Source organism: Passer domesticus, chromosome 4, assembly GCF_036417665.1.
Source record: "Passer domesticus isolate bPasDom1 chromosome 4, bPasDom1.hap1, whole genome shotgun sequence".
In the NCBI taxonomy this organism is placed as follows: Eukaryota; Metazoa; Chordata; class Aves; order Passeriformes; family Passeridae; genus Passer; species Passer domesticus.
The window spans coordinates 52,384,770-52,405,019 of record NC_087477.1 but is presented as its reverse complement, the minus strand read 5'-3'; the positions used below and the strand labels follow the sequence as shown (position 1 = coordinate 52,405,019).

At 42.8% G+C, this 20,250-nt stretch overlaps 2 protein-coding genes across 5 annotated transcripts in view; one reads left to right on the top strand and one right to left on the bottom strand.

Moving 5' to 3' along the window:
• Positions 1-274: 274 nt before the first annotated feature.
• LOC135299840 (uncharacterized) lies at positions 275-20,016 on the bottom strand. Its single transcript, XM_064419268.1, has 6 exons — positions 19,829-20,016; positions 15,716-15,816; positions 11,768-12,114; positions 8,553-8,579; positions 1,550-1,646; positions 275-770 (listed from the first exon to the last, which is right to left on the bottom strand). The coding sequence occupies exons 1-5, from the start codon at positions 20,014-20,016 to the stop codon at positions 1,641-1,643; spliced, it is 669 nt and encodes a 222-aa protein (XP_064275338.1). The 3' UTR covers positions 275-770; positions 1,550-1,640.
• The window catches only part of ACSL1 (acyl-CoA synthetase long chain family member 1), a 38,444-nt gene continuing 29,669 nt past the window's right edge, over positions 11,476-20,250 (top strand). The window contains exon 1 of one of the 4 annotated variants that reach the window (XM_064417887.1): positions 11,476-11,500. The gene's annotated coding sequence lies outside the window, so the exon portion shown is untranslated. Of the gene's footprint in view, positions 11,501-11,846; positions 11,872-11,956; positions 12,095-12,477; positions 12,586-20,250 lie in introns of those variants that run through there. The other 3 variants (XM_064417888.1, XM_064417885.1, XM_064417886.1) reach the window with 3 other exon arrangements.

Sequence of the window (20,250 nt, the reverse complement as noted above, 5' to 3'; positions counted from 1 at the left end):
GATCCTCTTCCTGCTTAGCAAGCAAAAAAGCCCCAGGTCCTAATACAAGTTTTTTAAAAGAACCCTCACACTTTCCCTAACTGAGAAGCTGAAACACTTTTATGCTAGAAGGTTACTGAATAAGCAAGTGTACACTGAGCTGAGCAAGAATGTCTGAGGAAGAACAAACTCTTTTTACATTTCTTTTATTAGGGATTTAGGTCTGAATTTGGAGTTGCTGATTTAAAGAGGAAACATTAGGCACATTGGTGATGACCTGCTTTTTACCAGACCATACCATGTGAAAAGCCAGGGGAATCTTATTCTAGATTTCAGTGGAAGTAGGGCTGAGAGAGTCCCTCAGCATCAATGGTGACTTGTTTCTGTTGGACTGGGAGTTATTTGCAAGAGTTTTGATGCACAAAAATGATCACATAAATCTTTAAACTGGAGTATTATCTGAAAGACACTAGTAGTTTCTTATTAATGAAAACAGCCCTTTTGACCTTCCACTTTGAATTTGTTTCTTGCTTTTATTTCCTTAAGGGTAATGAACAAATTACTTTTACAGTTGTTTTCTCAAAAGACTAAAAAGAAAAGATTGCCTCCAGAAAAAGATACTTTGAGTTCTGCTTCTGCAAATTTAGACTGCTCTTTTTCAAACCAGGATCTGTGGTTGTACATCTGCACAACTGTGGTTTGGTGAGAAGACCCATCCATATTTTCATGTCCTGCAGAAAAGATCCTGCTTGGTGGGAGGGTGCTGCTGCTCTGTCAACATGCCACATGCCCTATCAGTGGAAAAGTTCAGTAAAGGTTCTTTTTTCAGAAATACTTTTGATGCCATGGAGAATTTAGATACTTAAAGTTCTAAAATTTTCGGAGACACTTTGGTCAAAGACATTTGCATTGGGACTGTAATACTCTTTGGGAATCCTTTGTGTATGCTCAAGTGAATTTTCTACTTGCTGGAGAGCTTGCACTGTAAGACATGCAAATTCTCTAAATTATATGTGCATTTAAAATTTTAATGTATCAAGGGTAAATACAACTGGAAAACCAGTGCCATTTTACTGTACATAAAAGCTCGCTAAGCAGCAATAGATCTTCTAGGCAGTACTCTGTGCATAATTAATATCCTAATCTAGATTCTGCTGAAGCTAGGGGAAAGATTTTCATCAGCTCCAGAAAAAGTTAAATAAGGTTATTAGCTGACCACAGTGTTCATGTGCACATGTAATCATGCTAAAGGACTTCAAAAATTCAGTGCTGCCTTATTAGTTACTATAATGATAAGGACGAGACCATTACTGAACATGGACTGTTTGGAGTAGTTGAAAAATGGTAAAATGGTTGAAGATGATCTCTGCATTCCTCCTGCTCCCTTTGTATTTCCATTTCACAATTCTTATTGAATTAACCTGTCAGAAATGTCCCTGTGGTTCGCCACCCTATGCTGCATGAGGTGATAACGTATGTCAGGAACCATCTGTTGATGTGGCTTTTCCTGAAGTTTAGACTTCACTCTGTGTTCTGAAGGATTGCATCACCCAGGTGGACACCAACATACCATCATGGCATTCCAGGCAAGCTCAAACCGCCTTCTGCATGGGGCAAAGCCATGCCCTCCACTACTTTCTGGGAATATGGTGCAGGTCCTTTCATCCCTGTGAAAGGAAGATCTCTGATAACTCACCATAGTTTGGGACTGTAGCTACTCTAGAGTTTATAGTGTGAGCTTTGAAAGTTCTTTTTCTGTGCTTAGTGGGGTAGATAACAGTTGAGTGGAAGTTGCATTTGACAAGTGTTTGAAGGTAAAAAGAGAATATTGAGTGTATTGAGGGAAACTGAATGAACCTGTATTTTTACAGAGCTAAAAGCTACTTTCAGCTTCATCACTGATCATCAATGACCCAAGATTAGTCTGTGCTTACTAAGAAGGACATGCTACTGGACACACCTGCTGTTGTTGTTTTCTTTGCTTTCTATCTGAAAGGGGTACAGGATACGGGGATCATGCAGCCAACAGTCTTACCTGAGGAGGCCACAGGCCAGCTGCAGGCAGAGCAGTGCCATTATGGACAATAAAACACTTGTCATGGAGGTGAAAATATTATTCCACTTTCTGGAAAGTTTATTAGCTGTTGGAAATATTTTTTTGGTTTGGTTTGGTTTTGTTAACAGTTAATTTTAGATTTCTAATTTCTCTAATTTGTTACCAGCTAATCTCTAAATTGTTATTGAAAAGTTACCTCTGCTTTATGTTGCCAGTTAGGTGTGTTAGCCAAAGAGTGAAGAGGGAAGTTTGCATTTGCCCTCTTGGAATGGGAAAGAGCCTATGCAAGCTGCACATTTGCAATTCATTTAATGTCAAAACCCGAAGGGGAATAATAGGGTAAGGAATTCTGGAGTTTGTGGTAGCACTCTAGGACACCCTGGGCTGTATTTAACCTTGTTAAAGGCATCCAGTTAACAACCTAAGAACAAAAACAAGAAGCAAAAGCTTCCTTCTATGGGCTTATGAAATAATTTTCAGCTTGTCATTAACTCTGTCAAGCCGAACTGATATCTGTTCCAGTCTTCAATAATTTGTGCCAAATCATATGTTTCAACCCTTAGTAATTTTATCTAGGAATGTGTTTCAATCTTACTTTGGGTTTTGTTGGGTTTTTTTTTAATATACTCGGTGCTCAAAGCTAATATCCCTGGGTCATTATTCTCCACAGTCACATCAGGAAATTGAAATATTTTAAAAATGCCCTAAATGTGTGTGGGTTTTAAAGTTTTGTCAGCAAAAGCTTATGTAATGGAAACTTTATGTGTAACTACAGCAGTACCTGCTGCCATGCAGGTGAACTGGGAATGTGAAGGCAGTTTTCCTTCCTGGGCAGCTGGAAGGCACAGGCTTCTCCATGACCTTGGGCTGAGCCTTGCCACCTGTTGCCCTTTTTATACAAAAGTAGCCTGTGCCAGCCAGCAAGAGCAAGCGCTGACCTCCCTGGGGAGAAGCAAGAAGGGCTCAGGAGGGCAGTGAAGCAGCTTGGCAGAACAGTCTGGTTTGGAGCACGTGAAATGCTTGTGAGTGGGACAAGAGCCCCAGGCCTCACACGCTGCCAGCAGTGCTCCTGCCTGCTGGCACTGCCAGCACCTGCACCTGGTACTGCCACTACCATGGCCAGACACACCAGGCACTGCTGGCTGCTGCTGCAGGGAACCCGCGTTAAAACTGCTCTTTCAAAATGATTGAGTGTATGATTTCTCTTTAAGCATCTTTGTAATATTAATAACTTCAGAAAACAAATAATTAATGGAGGATCAAACAGGAAAAGAAACAATAAAATGTTTATATAACTTGAGGTAAAATAATTGCCTTTAGTTTAGCTAATCTAAAGTTTGTCTAGATCAACTTAAATAATTTTTATTTAAAATTAAACTTTAAGTCTGAACTTAAAATCTTTGCTCTCTTCATCCATCATATTCACCTATCAATTTCTCAGCTTCTAACTGTTTACAGCTGTCCTGCATAAATATATATATATATTTGCTGCCTTTGCCTTCTAGAGAAAAAGAGTCATTATCTAAATAGTGACCCAGCTGCTGGGTTTTCTGCCTATATATCAGCATTCAGGCTGGTAGTGATCCAAGGCTCAGAAATACATGCAGACCTGGTCAGACAAAATTTGTTTTATCGCACAGAGGTTAAACAACCTTGCAGTAGGATGTGTCACTGCTTCATAGAAGAAAATATAAGGAAGAAACTTGATGTATTAATTTTTGAGACAGATAAAGTTTGGGGATTTTCTGTCTAGTAAGTGTTTGTTGCTGCTAGATATTTCTAGACAGAGATTTTGAAAAATCAGTTTTCTAAAATACCGATATGTAGGTGTCCATGAATGTTTACATAAAAATAAAGCAAAGCACTTCAAATAATAGTTTTTAGTACCATTAGGTGGTTTGTTACAAGAAGTAGTAATCAAATATTCCTACAGACGCATCTCTGTGTAAAGAAATGGGAATTTCATTACCAAGATGCATAATAAATGATATATTTCCAAAGATAAAGAAATGCCTTCTCATCAATCTAGGAGTTCTGCATCTTAAAATATAAGAAAACAAAATAGAGAACAAACTCTGCTCCAGCTGGGCTGTGGTGTTATCTGGGGCAATGGAGGGCAGCATGGATGGCAGGCCATGGCTGGAACAAGGAAAGATCAGGCATATGATAAAGTGAGATCTCTCCAACAGGTAATTGGAGTGGTAGGTGTTGTAAGTGGGATGTGCTGGGGAAGCAGAAGTGATGGCCTGAACAGCTCATGCTGTTCAAGAATGGAATGGAGAACCTTCATTTCCAAGAACTACTTGGTGTCCCAGCTCTAAAAGTTTCTTGGGGCTATGCATGATGGCAGAGTTGATGCTAGCCAGCACTCACCTGCAGGGAAACAGTGCCAGTACCCCGTACCTGTTTTGTGTAGACAACTGGATACATGCGCTACAGATAACTTGATTTATGGTGGTTCCTTATACCATAGACATGGCCAAAAAATGCTTGTTTTCCTCTTACAATCTATGTTTAACCAAGGCTAGACATATTTAACCTGGTTTTTGTGTTTATTTCCCACAAACGCAAGTTTGTGTGGGCAAGTTTTCTATTCACAAGCCAGACCTATTTTTTTTCCCTGCAGCAACTCTGTGAATCACCCCATTGCAGTGGAGGAAGGAGGGTGGAATTGTTTCCACACATTTTCAGAGACAATGCAGGTGACTGATGATGAAGGGCCTTGACAGGTTGTTCAGTTAATCCCTGGATTGGCTTTTATCCCAAATGAAGATGTAGTTTACTGACATATCTTGCTGTGGAATATTTTCATGGGCTGTATGATGATCTTATCTTTACCCTTCAAGCCTTTTATTGAAAGTATTCCCAGGACTTTTCTTCACCACAACATTAATTTGTGAGTTGGCTCTATCTCTCTCCATGTCTAAACATTGCTTTGCACTGAGGCAGGAAGGAGTGTGCAACCTAAGCTTTGTAGGTACGAAGGAACATTAACTAATACCTGAGCTACTCCAGCTGCCAGCCTGAGCTCCCTACACTCAGTCCTTTGTTCCCACAGAAGCTGAGCACTGGAATGGGGCTTGCCACACACGGGCACTGTAAGCTTTTTCCAGAAGCCTCTGCTTTGGCATCTGTTTGTGTTTACAGGGGTGGCTCCTGTGCATCCTCTCCGTTCATTTAAGGCAGGCAGCTGATAACTTCCAGTGCCTGCTTGTCCATTGTTTTGGTCTGGCATCTACAAGCTTGATTTGTTTGGCATTTGATGGCCTGGGGCATATGAGATGTGGGGCCAACCTTTCAAAAGCAGAGCTCTGTTTACACACGATTCAAGTATTGTGACATAAGTGTTACATGAAAATGCAAGTGACAGGATTAATGTACATGTTTCAGTCTGCAGATGTGTTTTGTAAGAAATAAGAGGCTTTTTTGAATGCCAGGCATTAATTTAACATCAGAGCCTCAAAATCACTATGTACAGCTCTTTGGCTTTAGGAGAAAGCTTGGTGCTCATTAATTCTTTCTGTTTTCCCTTTCTGACTCCTGTAGGCACTAGCATTGAATTGGAGGAGCCTAAATGAATCCTTGCAAAGGTGGAGCATGCTTTTTAGGTGACAGCTTTGGGGAGGTGAGCACACTCAGACTGAGACATGTCTTTGAAAAGGAGATGTTCCTTACCATGACATCTGGCCTGCTCCTGGGGCTGAACTTGGCTTGTGCATCAATTCTCATTAGAGATATTTGCAAGGAGGTGTGGGTATGTGAAGAATGTGAGAACATGTTGTGCATTTAGAGGTCATTGCTGGTGAGGGATATTCAATATACTGTAGTCTGGCACAATCTGGGGTTCTCCTGTTTGGTTTTGTGTTAAACATGTGCCAGTGAACTGCAAATTCTACTGAATAGAACAACTTACTCCTTTTGTCAGCTAGAAAAGACTGTGATCAGGATATGTTTCTGCATAGATAGTGGGGTTTTTTTTCATACACTTTGTTTCTTAGTTGGAGTCTAAACATAATAAATATTTAACTTCTGAGCTTTCTTGCTCTGATTATTTCTGTGTAATATTTTACTTGATATTCAGTTAAGCAGATGAAGCATTATTGTTGGTTCATCTATTTTAGCAATATAGCTTTATACATTTCAGTATCTGTTCTCAAGTAGTTGTTAGAAGTAAAGAACATAAACTTTATGTCTTTTGTGTGATGCATTTAACCCTCAAAAAGATTGGTATAGAGAGGAATAGTGATTGGGGAAAATTTTTACAACAGAAAAAGTGAGCAAATTGGCTCATTCATATTGCATTGGCATAAACAACCAGCAGAACGTTCTTGTTATGTTTGTTGTTTCACTTAAATAACTTTCAAATTTGAAAAGCTTTCTGTTGATCATTTTGATGAAGTAAGTAGCAAACTTGCTAGTAAACTTGCACCCATGTACAACTTAGAGGAGGAAGGAGTGTAAATGTAGCCTGTGGACCAAAGTTCAGAGATAGAAGAAGCACTGTCGGTAAATGAACTGGCACAATTTAGTCGGTTGCTGTTTTAGGCTGACTTTTCCAGTCCTGTGTCATTACATAGACACCTTGTCATTTGAGGAAATAACATTTTTGTTAGACTGACATAAGCAAGCTGAATCAGTTATGACCAGATTGTCTTGTTTTTACTGGACAGAATACTGTTTCCATAGGACTCCTCTGTCTCCTTCATATCTTCTGGGATTCAAACTGGCACCTTAGTGCTGTGTGAAGGGCAGTTCCTGTGTGCTGAGTGTGAACTAAACAGAGAAGATGTATCCCAGTTCATTCAGAAGTTCCTCAATCCCAAACCATAAGATACACTTATATCTTATAGAGGGTAGGGAGCAATAGATGGAGAAATATTTGATAAACAGAGACAGTAATAGAAAGTGGAAGGAGTAGTAAACACAGCTGAAAAATCCTTCCTGTATTTTAAAAAACCTGCAAAATCCTCAAAACCCAACAAAGTCATTACATGCTTAAAAACATGGAATTGCTATTTGATTTGCTTTCTAATGTCTTTATTTTTTTCTTTTTTTTTATGAACAATCTCTCTAGATATCTTTTTGTATGTATGTATCTGTGTGTATATATATATATCGGGTCTCCTTTCTGATGTGCCATAGAAATGTCACAATTTTTTAATCTGTGCCTTTATACAAAGGTTTTTTAAACATTTTTTTTTATTTTCTTGGTTAGATATCTCATTGTTCAGAAGACAAAATACTCAATACACTCATGACTTCCTTACTTCTGTCTTTCTAAGTTGAAGATGTATTTAAGGGAACATACTGAGGGTAACTGAAGCACGCTTTAGGCTGGCTCTGCACAGACCTTTAATAGGGCCCTGCCAGTACAGCTCATTCATTAACTCAGTTTGTCTGAGTTTGTTTTCATCCATGTGAAAAGAAGGCAGATGACTGTAGTCTGCGGGAATTCCCTTACATATATTTTTCATCTCTGACCTAGAACAGAGTTTCTTACTTCTTACCTTGGCATGTTTGCTGCAGTGCCCAAAATGATATGTTGTTTCTTAGATGAAAATGTGCTTGTATGATGATGACATAGATCGGGGTGAAAGAGGGCATAGAGTTAACCAAATTTAGTTGTCCTCAACAAACCAGTTCATCTGCTGCAAGCCTACAGTATCTTTTTGTAGTATCTTCTTCACACACTACCTTTTTATTCCAGCTCTAGTTGTCATAGAATCATGGAATCATTTAGTTTGGAAAAGACCTCTAAGGTTAAATCCAACCTCTATGTAATGGTATATGTCATATAACCTCAAACTTAGGTCCCCATGTCACCATTGTATTTTGAAATGTGGCAGGAATACGTGCACTTGCAGCCCAGAAAGCTGACCACATCCTGGGCTGCATCAAAAGAAGAGTGCCCAGCAGGTCAAGGGAGGTGACATATGTCCTAGCCTTGTCCTCGGTCCTAGTGCTGGCTCCTGCTGTTCCCCACTGGGCCTCCACATAGACCCCAGTCATGACTTGTCACCTCAAATTGCCCAAGACTGTTGGTTAAACTGTGTGGTATCACCTCTCTGTGTGCCCTGGGGGACAGCAGAACTCTCTGGGAAGAGCATTGCTTCTTCTGGAGTTGTGCTCAGGTCCTGCTGGTTCCTGACTCTGGAGGGACCCCACCCCCCTTTCCTGCACCCTGGCGTTTCCTGTCAGTACTGACATTCCATTTCTCAAGTGTATGAAATTTACAAATGCAAAATGAGCATTATTCCATTTCTCACTAGGAAGAGGGCTGTCACAACATAAGTAACTATTCCTGCTCCATGGACCCAGTAGCTCATGGGTTTTAATTACTATATATATGTTAGACATTTTGAAGTACTTATTTACATAACATTTCTTTGGTTTTCTTCTCTTGAGATGGCACACAGTGTTAGCAGATGCAGATACAGTATGGTAGAAGGCTAAACAGTCTGTTTTGTATAAAACTGATACACTTGGGGTGGTTCTGAGATGATACACTTAGGATTACCTGATTTAGTAGAGTGATGTGAATACCCTGTAAAGAAAAATAAAAAGAAAACAGCAATGACAACCAGTACATATATATAAGAATAGTAGTACTCTGATATCAATATTACAGGGAAAAGAAAATACCAAGCTGAAGATTCTATAATGTTCACATACTGAAATGGAAATCCTTTGTTTTGGGTACTCTCTTTATGGGATAATTATTAACATCTGTTAACATTGTGTTAACATCAAGGTCCTGGAGAGAGAAGAGGTCCAAGAAAATGGATTGATTTTCTAAGGATTACTTTCTCCAAGCTCAAGAGTGGTCCACCCTCACATGCAGTGAAGCAGAGATGATCACTCCTCTCTACTCAGCACTGGGGAGGCTACAGATGGAGCACTGTGTCCACTCTGGTTTCCTCCATACAAAAGAAACATGGACATACTGGAAAGAGTCCAGTGAAGGGCCATGAATATGGTAAAGGGACTGGAGGTTTTGTCATACAAGGTGAGGCTAAACCTCAAGAAGGAAAAACTTGGGGCTAGGGGAGGATCTTGCTGGTGTGTAAATACCTATTTTGCAGAGAAAGATGGAGGCAGACCCTTCTTAATGAAAGAACAAAAGGACAAGAAAGGGCAGACTGGAATACAGGGAACTCCCTTTAAACAAGAAAGCCAGAATCTCCTTTTGGATGTCATTATTTACTTATTTGGTATATCTGATGTACTTAAAGAGCTGATTTCCTTAATGAAATGGGTTTAGAGCCTTTTATACACCAATAAAAAGAGTTGGTGAAACCTCAAATATAGTTAAAATGCGTATGTAGTTGGTAAAGGGTCCTAGACCTGTCCTGATCCAAAGGAATACCAGGTTCCTTTGTTCCTCTGTGTAAGACACTCCAATATTTTCACTGTAACTTTTGTTTATGCTCCTACTTCCATGTTACCTGTGTATTTTTCCCTACACAGTTTGGTTGAGACTGGGTCCCTATCTTTTCTGATCAGCTGGCAATAAGATGATTTCAGACACTAATGTAGTCCCTGAATGTATAATGTGAGCATCAAGGGGCATCAGAGGAGTGATACCTGGCACTACTGAGATACCTATTTAAATATTGTGTTGCTGAGACTTCTGCAATTTCATGTTGCTGACAGAATTCTTGAAGAGGTATGAGACATAGAGAGAGAGAGATTTTTAGAGACTCTCCAGTGAAAGACAAGAGAAAACCAGTTCACTAAAGTTTCTTGGAGAAAGCACTAAAATGTGGTTTATGGCCTTTAGAAACCCAGATGTGGAGAAACGTGCTAATAAAGGATTAACTAGCATAGTAGATAAAATAATAGTAAACTTTGGTGTTTGGCAGATGGAACATAAACACATTCAGGACACAGCATGAAATCACCGGTGCCTGAGATGGTGTATGCAATTCTACCTCACTTGTTTCTTTCATCCAAAATCCTGGACAAAATGCAAAAATCATTTGGCAGAGTCTGGCTGTGTCTACATGAGCACAAGGTGTGGTGCACTAAGAGGGAAGCAGGACAGCCTACCCATGGCACAGCAGCTGATGTCCATGCTGCTTGTGCTCTGGGGCTTTACTCAGGCAGCTTTAGTGTGGTGCTAGAGACTCCGTGCCCGTTAGCAGCAGCAGTCAGTGAGATGCACTCCTAGATTAAATGCTTTCACTTCCTTTCCTAAGAAAGGAATTTATTTTGAATTTCTGAGTCACTCCATAGTGTGAACCAAGTGCAGTTACGTGGGGACTATCAGCAGCTTCACAATTGCCCTCCTCCTTTGTGCTAAAAATGAATATAGGCTCCTTCCTTTCTTAAAACACTGTCCTGTAGGAAGTCCTTTGCCTGGTTTATACTGAAATATAAACTGAAGCATTAGGACACAGTAGTTGCCTTTATGTAAAATAAAAGTACCCCCAGTAATTCATAGAATACTATAGATATATATATATATATATGTGTGTGTGTGTGTGTGTATATATGAAAGTGTACAGTCTTAACACCCCTACACACACTTAAAATAAAAAATACCTAGGAAACATAGGGAAATTGTGGCAATGCAGAATGTGCAACATAGTGGGACTTTGACATGTGAGTTGATGATTTACACGTCCAATGGACTAATGCAGCACATAGCCAAACCAAAACCAGTTGAGGCAACTTAACTGCCATCCAGAGGAGCCTGGACATACTTGGGAGGTGGAGCCATGAACTTCATAGAGCTCAACAAGGCGAAGTGCAAGGTCCTACATCTGGGTTGGAGCGATCCCAAGCATTAATACAGGCTGAGCAGAGAACAGATTGAGGTGTAGCACTGGGGAGAAGGACATGGGGGTGTTGGTGGATGAGAGGCTGGATGTGAGCCAGCAAATGTGCACTTGCAGCCTAGAAAGCCAAGTGTGTCCTGGGCTGCATCAAAAGGAGAGTGGCCAGCAGGGCATGGGACAGGATTCTGCTCCTGCACTGTTCTCATGAGACACCATCAGAATACTACATCCAGCTTTGGGTCCCAAGCACACGATGGACATGGATGTCCTCAAGCAGGTCCAGAGGAGGGCCATGAAGATGATCAGGAGCACTTCTCCTGTGAAGACAGGCTGAAGGAGCTGGGGTTATTTAGCCTAGAGAAGGCTCTGGAGAAAAAATACAGCAGCCTTCCAGTATCTGAAGGGAGGGTGTGGAGTCTGCAGGACAGCTGGAGAGGGACTTTTTACATGGACATTTAGTGATAGGAAAAGAGATTATGACTTTTAAAACGAAAGAGGGTGGGTTTAGATTAGATCTGAACAAGAAGTTCTTTGCTATGACACCAGAACAGGTTGCCTGGCGAAGCTGTGGATTCCATGTCCCCGGAAATGTTCAAGGCCACGTTGGATGAGGCTTTGATCAGCCTGGTGTAGTGAAAGGTGTCCCTGCCCATGGCAGAAGCATTGGAACTAGATCATCGCTAAGGTTCCTTCCAACCCAAACCATTCTATGATTCTGTGATAACTCTCAGGGTCCTGATAAAGCCCCAGCCACCTCAATATGCCCCTCAAATTCACAGCACCTCACAGAAAAAAAGTTTGGCAGAGGCAAGCAACAAATTGCAACAAGGTCGTTGTCCTCTTACAACACCTTCATACTTGAACATATGTCCTTTTAGCATATTTATACCGGATGCAATGTCCTTTCGGAAGCCGTAAGAAAGCCCTTGCTTTGCAAGCTGTCACTTCAGACCTGTAAGGTGTTAAGCGGCAGTAGCGCCAGCGCTCCGCTCAGCTCCCTGTGCATCTCTGTCATTTGTGCCCGCCCGGTACAACGTTTCCTCCCCGCGGGTTTGTGTGAGTTACTGTGGGCAGGGGCGAGGGAGGGGGAGGGACGAGCCCCAGCCACGGAGAAGGCCGAGTCGCAGCGCCCGCCGGGGGCGCGGACGGGCGGAGGAGGCGGAGGAGGAGGAGGCGGAGGCGGGCTCGGCACACGCACACGCCGCTCCCGCCGTGCTCGCCTTAAATAGGGCGGCGCCGAGGAGGCGCGCACAGCCGTGGTCGCTGCTGCTGCCGGGAGGTGAGCGGGGCTCGGGGGCTCTGCCGCCGTCGGGGCCGGGGGCCGTCAGGGACGCGCCGCCGAGGAGGCGCTGGGCCTGCCGGAGCGGCCGCCGCGGCTGGGGCGGTGTGCGCGGCCGCTGTCACCGCGGGGCCGCGCGGTCCCGTCCTGTCCCCCCGCCGGTCCCTGTGGGCTGGCTGTGCGGGGCCGAGGGGCTTTCCTTCCCGGCCCGCAGTGGGACCAGCGTCCCCGGAGCCGGCTTGGCTTCCCCTCGCGCAAAAGCCTTCAGGAAAGAGTAGCTGCCTGCCTCCGGCCTCCCCCCGGCGCTGCGGCAGCTCGGGCTGGCCGGGCATTGTTCGGGGCCGGCGCTGCCCTCCAGCCCGGCTCGGCTCGGCCTGGCGCGGGGTGAGCGGCTCGGCCGGGCCGAGCAGCAGGTAGCGGGCTGGGCAGCGCCGTGCTGCCTGCCGACCCCGGGGCTTCGCGTTCGTTTAGCCGCCGGACTTTGCCTTCAAGTAGGTCGTTCTTTCGGGCATGAAGGCAGCATGTTTTGATACAGCTTTTTTTCCTTCTTTCTTTAAAGCAGTTTAGAGTGCGTATGGAAATGCAGCGTGAGCTAAACTGGCCTAAAATGGAAGGTTGAGTGGCTTTGACTTTGCAGGCCTCCTCTGCTGCTAGGTAGGACTTGCAGTGCTACAGCACAGAGATTTAGCCTGGTTACCCGACGCTTTTGTTCTAGGATGCATATATTTCTTGTTCCTGTTGAACAGGAATTGCAACACTTGAAGCCTTCTAAATTTCTAAACGGCATGTCTGTGAGTTGTCTGGAGTATTACGGACACCCTCTTGGACTGTGTAATCTAAACATGCCTGACTTGGGCTAGCCTCTGAGATATGATGGTCAGGTTCTGTGATAGGAAAGAACAGACCTCATCCATGTGGTGTTAATAGATTTCCTTTTTCATCTGCATTGCTTTACAGGGAATCCTGCGCTCTCCTGAGCCTGGTCAGGAAAGTTTATTATTGCCTTGTTGCTTTGGAACGTGCTTTCAAACTCACAAGCTGAGGTTTCTCAGCCCCAGGATTTGGATCCGGTTTCTTGGATCAAGAAATTGAATATGAGAGGGTATTGAGTTTACTGAAAAATACCTGTCTCTTCCTCTTGCAACAATAGCAGTATTAATAATGCAAAAACTGATACATGGAGTTCCTCATGGACTCTTGCTGTTACTGCCTTTTTAAAGCTTAAGGATGTGTATTGGGATGGGGAAATGTTTGAAAGATGGCTGATGGGAAAAATCTAAAGCTTGTCATTACAAATAGCTGTTGTGTGTAATGTTATCAATTCAAGGTCTTAAGAAACAGCCTTTGCCTAGTCTGTGGACTGCATGATTATGATGAATTTACAAAGGTAGCTTCTAAATTTGGTAGGTGGTGTTTTACAACTACAACTTGGGCAACATGAGGTTGGAAGTAAGTCTTCAGTTTTTGAGAAGGAAACCCCCAAATAGCCTTCTGCTTCAAGGGCAACTACAAGGTTGATATTGGTAGAAAAAACAAACCCAGCAATTTGTAGTGGATGGTAAGACAGCTTTGACATATTTTTGTGGGTAAGTGACTTGCCTCTTTTTTGAGCAAGTCTCTGTAGCTGGCTCTCCTATCTCCTTGCTTCACTAGAAAGGAATACTTTGTGGGATTTTTGGGAGGAGGCAAAGGTGGGTTGTACCTTCCCTGTTTTGTGTGTGTTGCTCTCCAGTGGAGCAGAATAGTTTCTTTTCTCTTTCTCATCCTTCCAAGAAAACAACACTTTTACTAAAGTGAACAACAGAAGGTAATAATAGAATTTTGTGGTTTGTTTTTCTTGATAATATGGTTGATGGAATTGGGTAAACTGCAGAAAACTAATGGTGTTATATTTTTTGAATGTGCAGCGGAGACAAGAGAGATGTTGTGGCCCAAGGGATACATTGCTTGATAAATTGGGCTTCTGGTGGTCTTATGAACAGATTGCCTGCCATATCCTGCTTCTCTGCTATGCTGAATTAAAAGTTCAGATACGTTAAATATTTCACTATGGTAAATATAACCAGTAGTAACTCCCTAGCAATCCTCACTAGTAAGAGGGATGGTGGTTTATTCATTGGTGAATGGTTGTTTGTGGGGGAGTTGACAATGCTGTGTGGCTCAGGGAAGCTCTGCTGTACAGCGTTGACCTTTACAGGCTGTAGGCTGAACCCTGTCTGCGGATGTGGGGCTTGCGTTTCCGCAGATCCCACCTGACTCCTGAAACAAGGACACTTGATAGCATAAGGCTTCTGCTGCCTTGCTGCCTTTCATATTGAGAGTTACTCATCTACACACGGTAAAATATGATTCCCTACCCCTGGCAGGGAGTTTGGAGCTAGATAATGTTTTAGGTCTTTTTCAAACCAAACCATTGTATGATAGTAATTTTTTTGTTGTTGTTGTTAGTATTTGAATCTTAGTAGTACTGGTAGTTTGCTCAAAACTGATTGAAAACAGCTTGCATAATTTTATAGAGATGTAGAGGAAAAATGGATTTGGTTTTGTAGTTGAACTGTTTAAGTGTTATAGCAGAAGTGCATGATGTCCTATTTCCAGAGGAGAATTTCTCCCTTTTTTTATGAATTACTGTTTTTGAACCCAGAACTCTTAAGCTTTTTAGTTTGATACCACATGTGCTGTGTTTTGGAAATTTGGCTTCTGCAGTCAGACTGCAAGAATAGTCTGGTAAGGTTGAATTAGTTTCCTAGGAAAGCAAGAAGAAAATGCTTACTATTGCTGACTTGGTGTAGATGCAGGCGTACTTTAATACCTGAGGTCAAAAGATTGTTCTGTTTGTCATACTATTTTTTGGGCTGCTGGTGATGGGAGGTCACTTAGTGAACCAATTGCTTCTCATAAGTACTTAAGATCTTCCAGTCTCAGAGTGTTAAGGGTTATGTTTTTTGTAACAACCTGGATGTAAACCCTATCCAATGCAGTGCAGTGGGACTTAGTGTGCTTCACCCTGGTTGCCTTTGGTGAGAGTCCAGGTATCAGAAGTATGAGTGACACACTCCTCCTCACAGAGTCTCAAGTGAGCACTTAAACCATGTGTTAGCTTGTTATTGCATACTGGGCTTTGTGAATAGTAGCCTTTTCCTGGGAGGAGTAGAATGAATAAGTTGGTATGATCTACTCAGCTTTAGTAGATCATAACAGAAAAAAGCTGTTTGGTTCTGTATGGTGGTTTTCATCTAAATGGTGTTTGGAATGACACTAGATTGACAGAGTAGTGCCATGATGTACTTGCAAATCAGAGTTGCAGGGATGCAATTCTAATGAATAGCAGTGTAGGCTGAAAAATAAATATTTGCAGGCATCTTACCTGGTTTTTGGTGATGAAAAACTAGTAAGACTGCTTAGTGCCATGTTGTGTATGTGTAGGCATGGATTAAAGGTAACTTAAAGTGATCATTCCCTGAAAGGTTTTAGTAATAAGTGTTGGTTTTCCTTTATACCAAATGTTGTTGGAGGACTGTAATTGCACAAAAGGCATTGAGCAGATTCTTGTCACGTGTTTCAACTCCTGAACTGAAATAAACTCCAGTGACCTCACCAGTGTGCACTCAAATTACTTACTGGACATCACTGAGAGGCAAGAATCCAGGTGGAGTTCCACTTGATTGCAAGGGGACTGAGGCCAAATGTCTGAGGACAGGCCTGTGACTTTCCTGTCTGTTCTGTGAACAGAACCTTGACACACCAGTTTCAGATTCAGTGCTCCTTAAAGGTTGCAGCAGAAGCCTTAACTTTGATTGCACTTTATGAAGTAAGTCACTGTGTCCTAACTTATGGGTCTGAATCCAGTTTGTAGGTTGTTTCCCTCCAGTTCTGCCTTGTCCCAAATGGAGGAACAGAATCTGAACCAGTAGAGGCAACCTACACCCCAGTGCATGATGTCCCATGGTTGCTGAAAGCCTGACTTAGGGAGCTGAAGAGGAGTTGGATGTGAGGTGTGAGTATTAAGGACCTGGTGGTTCCTCCTACCTGGGATGTGTTCCTTGTTAACAGTTCTCTAGGTCTTTCCTCTTCACTCTTGCAGGAAGGTAGATAAGTCAGTTACTGCTTTAAAAGAAGGGTTTATAGCTGTCATGCTTGGCTGGGTGAACTAGGTGATTTCTGGGTAAGATTTTTTTTTAAGTTGGGGGTGGGTTATGGAGGTGAGGCAGAGGTGGTGGAGGAGGAGCTCATAGTAGTAGATTAGACAGTTTAATGTATTTGGTTTGTTCAGACAAATTTTCTGTCTGAGGAGTCCTATGTGACTCCTTATATATGACATGACAGGCTGCACCACAGTAGGTGTCTTGTTGTCCTGTTTGTTATACAGGGCTTAAACTGGGGTTTTTCCTTCAGGTCTCAAATACCAAAGCTCCTTTGCTGTATCTTGAAGGTGGTTGTGGTTTGCTTGCTGGTCAATTTGGCTATGTTACAGGTGTTTGCAAGACCTCAGTCAGATTCCTCTCTGACTGCAGGACAGGCAGAAAATCCTAGAAGGATTTGTAAGCAGTGTTTACAGTTTTGTTTTTGTGTTGTATTACAGTAGTCCACCCTCTTCCCCAGCTGTGCTGTTGTGTTTCCTTCTGGGAGCTAATGGCTGTCTGGTGATTGAAATGAGAGTTGATCTAGCTGAGAACTAGCATCACAAATAATACAGAAAGATTGTTTGCCAGATCACCTCCCTTGTGACTGCCTGCCTAGTGTGGAAAGGGTTGTGGCAGCATGTTACCTAGGACAAGTTGGACTGACTCAAATTTAAGGTGATTGTAAATGCACTCTGAGATTAGGATTATGTATTCTACTCAGACAAAAGGATTTCTCAGGTTAATAGCCAAAGCTATTTGTTCTACCTGTTTTTTAACATCATAAAGGGGCTAGAACATGATTCTTTGACTTGTTCTTTTAAAGGCTGAGTGGAGAAAGGCTTAAGAAAAAGAGATCCATGGGAGCTGTGCAGTGTAACCTGTAAGAGTAAGTAAAACAAAAAAACAGACTGAAGTGGCAGGTAGCTGTCAGGACAACTTAAAGGTATGTGGGTGGCTGGTTCCCTGTTTCAGCATACAATGAAAACATCTTAGTGCTATATTGCTCATAATAAGAGATAGGTGACTTGTCTTGTAGATTTCTCCTCCCTGCAAGAGGCTGTAGAAATAACACAGCCTGTTCTTTTACAACATGTGATGGACTTGCCTTTATGGCAGTGCTAGTGTGTTGTTTATCTAAATATTAGAATAGAGAGAAAGAAAGGCCATTGGTTCTTGGGGTTGTTTTCTTTGCAATACAGAAGCTGATGGCTGGTCTCCTGTTCTCTTCCGTTGCACTCGAACGATGTCTGGCTATGGATAGACAATGGGCAGGCTGCTGCCCACTGTAAATAGACCATTGTACGCCGAGAGTAGGAGCAGCAAAGAGCGGCAGAGCCCTGCCAACTTGGGTCGTTGCCTTGAGATACTGGCTGTGCTGTAAAGAATGAGCCTTGGGTGCTGCAGGGTGGGTGGGTGTGAGCAGAGAGGGCTGGTTTTGTCTGAAACTTGCAGAACTCCTTAGCCAGATTGATATGGTGAGGTCAGAGGGGTGCCTTTTTGGGCTCTACTGGGGGAATTGTTTCCCTGGAGTTGGTCAAGACAGATGTCTTGTTACCCAAACTGCTTTCCTTCTGGTCTTTTAGAAAAAAAAAAAAAAAGACCAAGGTCCACTGATTGCATTAAGAGAGAAGTGCTTTTGACCTCAAATGTCAATTCTGCTCTTTCCCCCCAATACGTGTAGCAATCTGAGCATTACAGACTGGTACTTTTCTTTGGCATCTCCTTCCTTTTGGTCTTCAGCTGTCTCTCACACTGGGGCTTAGTTTGAGTCTCCAGATCCTGCTTAGTAAGAAGGAATTGCAGGACTAGAACTTGTGAAGAGAGCATGGCTTTTTTTACTTGTCTTGAGTGGGCAAACTTAGCTGGGACATTCCTTGAGGAAAATAACTGAAAGCTAGATGCAAGCTCCTCTGTGAAGATCTTTGTGTCTCAGTGTGAAGGCTCTAAACCATTCTTGGTCATGATAAAAACCCAGGATGTCTGATGCTGGAGCATGAGCCAAGTAAATGCTGAGATGACTTGAAGGCTGGAAGGCATTGAAGCTTCTTTTCTTCATGGGGTATATTTGGATGCATATGTTAAGAATACGAATTTATTGTCTTGGTTACACCTGGCTTTGCCTTAAATGCAGAAGACAAGCTCATCTGACTTAACAGATAGTGTTAAAGTTTGGAATGGCTTAGTCTTGCAGAAAACTGTGTCCTCACCTTGTCTTTTGTGTGGATGAGGCAGAAGGTATAATAAGATATTATCTCACATTTTGCTGCTTATGTTTATATTATCATTGTATACCTGATAACTTGTGGTATAACTGCTCAAGAAAAGTTTTATATTGTAGGTTTCCCTAGAAACAACTGGTCAAGGAAATGAAAAGTAGAGGTGTGTATCTTTTGACCCAGGCTGAAATCATAGCCAATCTGTGACTATAATGGGACTGTTGTGTGACTTAAATTATGTTTACTTCAGTTCTTGTTACCTGTAAAGGCATCACAGCCTTTTGAGTAATTGAAATTACATTGCATTCCTGAATCATAGTGTGTGTGCAGGACACTTCATGACTAATGCAGACAGGAAAGTAGTTTTAAAAGTCAAAGGTGCTCATTGTGGAGCTTGAGGAAAGAGTTAAGCTTGCTCTTAGCCATTACCCACATCATAGACCCCCTTGTCTAGTTTCATAACGTGGTGTTTATAACTGTGAAATTAACTTTTAAAGTCCAGACTTCCTTGTTTCTGTGTGAGGGTTTTTATTCTTACTGTTCAACTGTGTATAGTAAAACTTAAGAAGTAATTTTCACACCTGCAATCCTAATGAACGCAATTAAGTGCATAAAAAGCAGCTGCATGGTGATCATAACTGTTAAGTTAATAACTGATCCTTTTTTAAAAAAGGAAGATGAAGAGCTTGTTTATATATTCAGTTCACCTCTACCTTCTATTGCCACATCCCGATGTGTTGTGGATTTTGGTTATAGTCTGCTGTATATCACTGTGCAAATAACAAAAAGGCATTTCTGTAGTGGCCCTGCACTGCCTGTCAGGGTGATGCAGCCCTGTGCCCTAAGGCTGTGCCAGAAGAGAAAACTGGGGGGGAGAAAGCAGTGCCTGCTGGCTGGGGATTACTCTGTGGGTCTAGGACTGTTCCAGAGATGGAACTTGATTCCATCCTGACTGCCTCCCTCCATGACCTTCAGCCTGTCCTGTTAACATTGTGAAAGCATGGGCCCTTTGAGCTAATTGTATTACTATTTTGCTGTCTCTAGCAAATCTTGTCCAAATACTGGTTAGACTTTTTGTGAACTAGACCACATTTCTGTTGTCTGGCTGAATAACTGATTGCACCAGTAAGGATTTCAAGGTCAGGCTGTAAACTAGAGATTTTCCTGTAGAAATATGAAATGTTAACCGGGGATAGTTGATCTTAAAACTTATAAATGTAATTCTGCACGTTTGGGTTTCAGAGTCTCGTATGTCACCATTCTGTGGCGGTGGCTCCTTACACCTTACAGTATGATTGTAGCTGTTAGCTACCTCTTTTGACATCCTCTAGGACCTTTGTTTAATTCTCTTGTCCGTAGGAAATGGCTAGGACCTACATTACCCAAGTGAATACCTCTCTTTGTTCTCCGGCGAGCGGGGCAGCGTTGCCGGCCGTGGCTGGGTGTCGGGGCCGAGCCGGTGCCCGGGCCCGCGGTGCCCTTGAGCGCGGTGGGGTGAGCGCTGCCCGCTGCCATTGGCCCCGCGCGGGCCGGCTGCTCCGCTCACCTCTCCCCTAGTGGGCATCGGCCGGGGCTGCGGCATGTGACACGCGTCCCGGGAGACCTTGGCTGTAGAGGAGAGCACCGGCTGAGCGGACTGCAATCCCTTTTTTTTTTTTTTTTTTTCTGCAGCTGGTTCTTGCTGTGGAATATCCGTGTCAGGGAGTGCTGGCAGGGAGCAGCCTCTTCCAGCTCTTCTTCTGTGCGAACGTGACAAATCAAATGTGCTTCCTGTGCATGATTATATTGCTGCGTGCTGCTGCCGTGGGCCTCATTT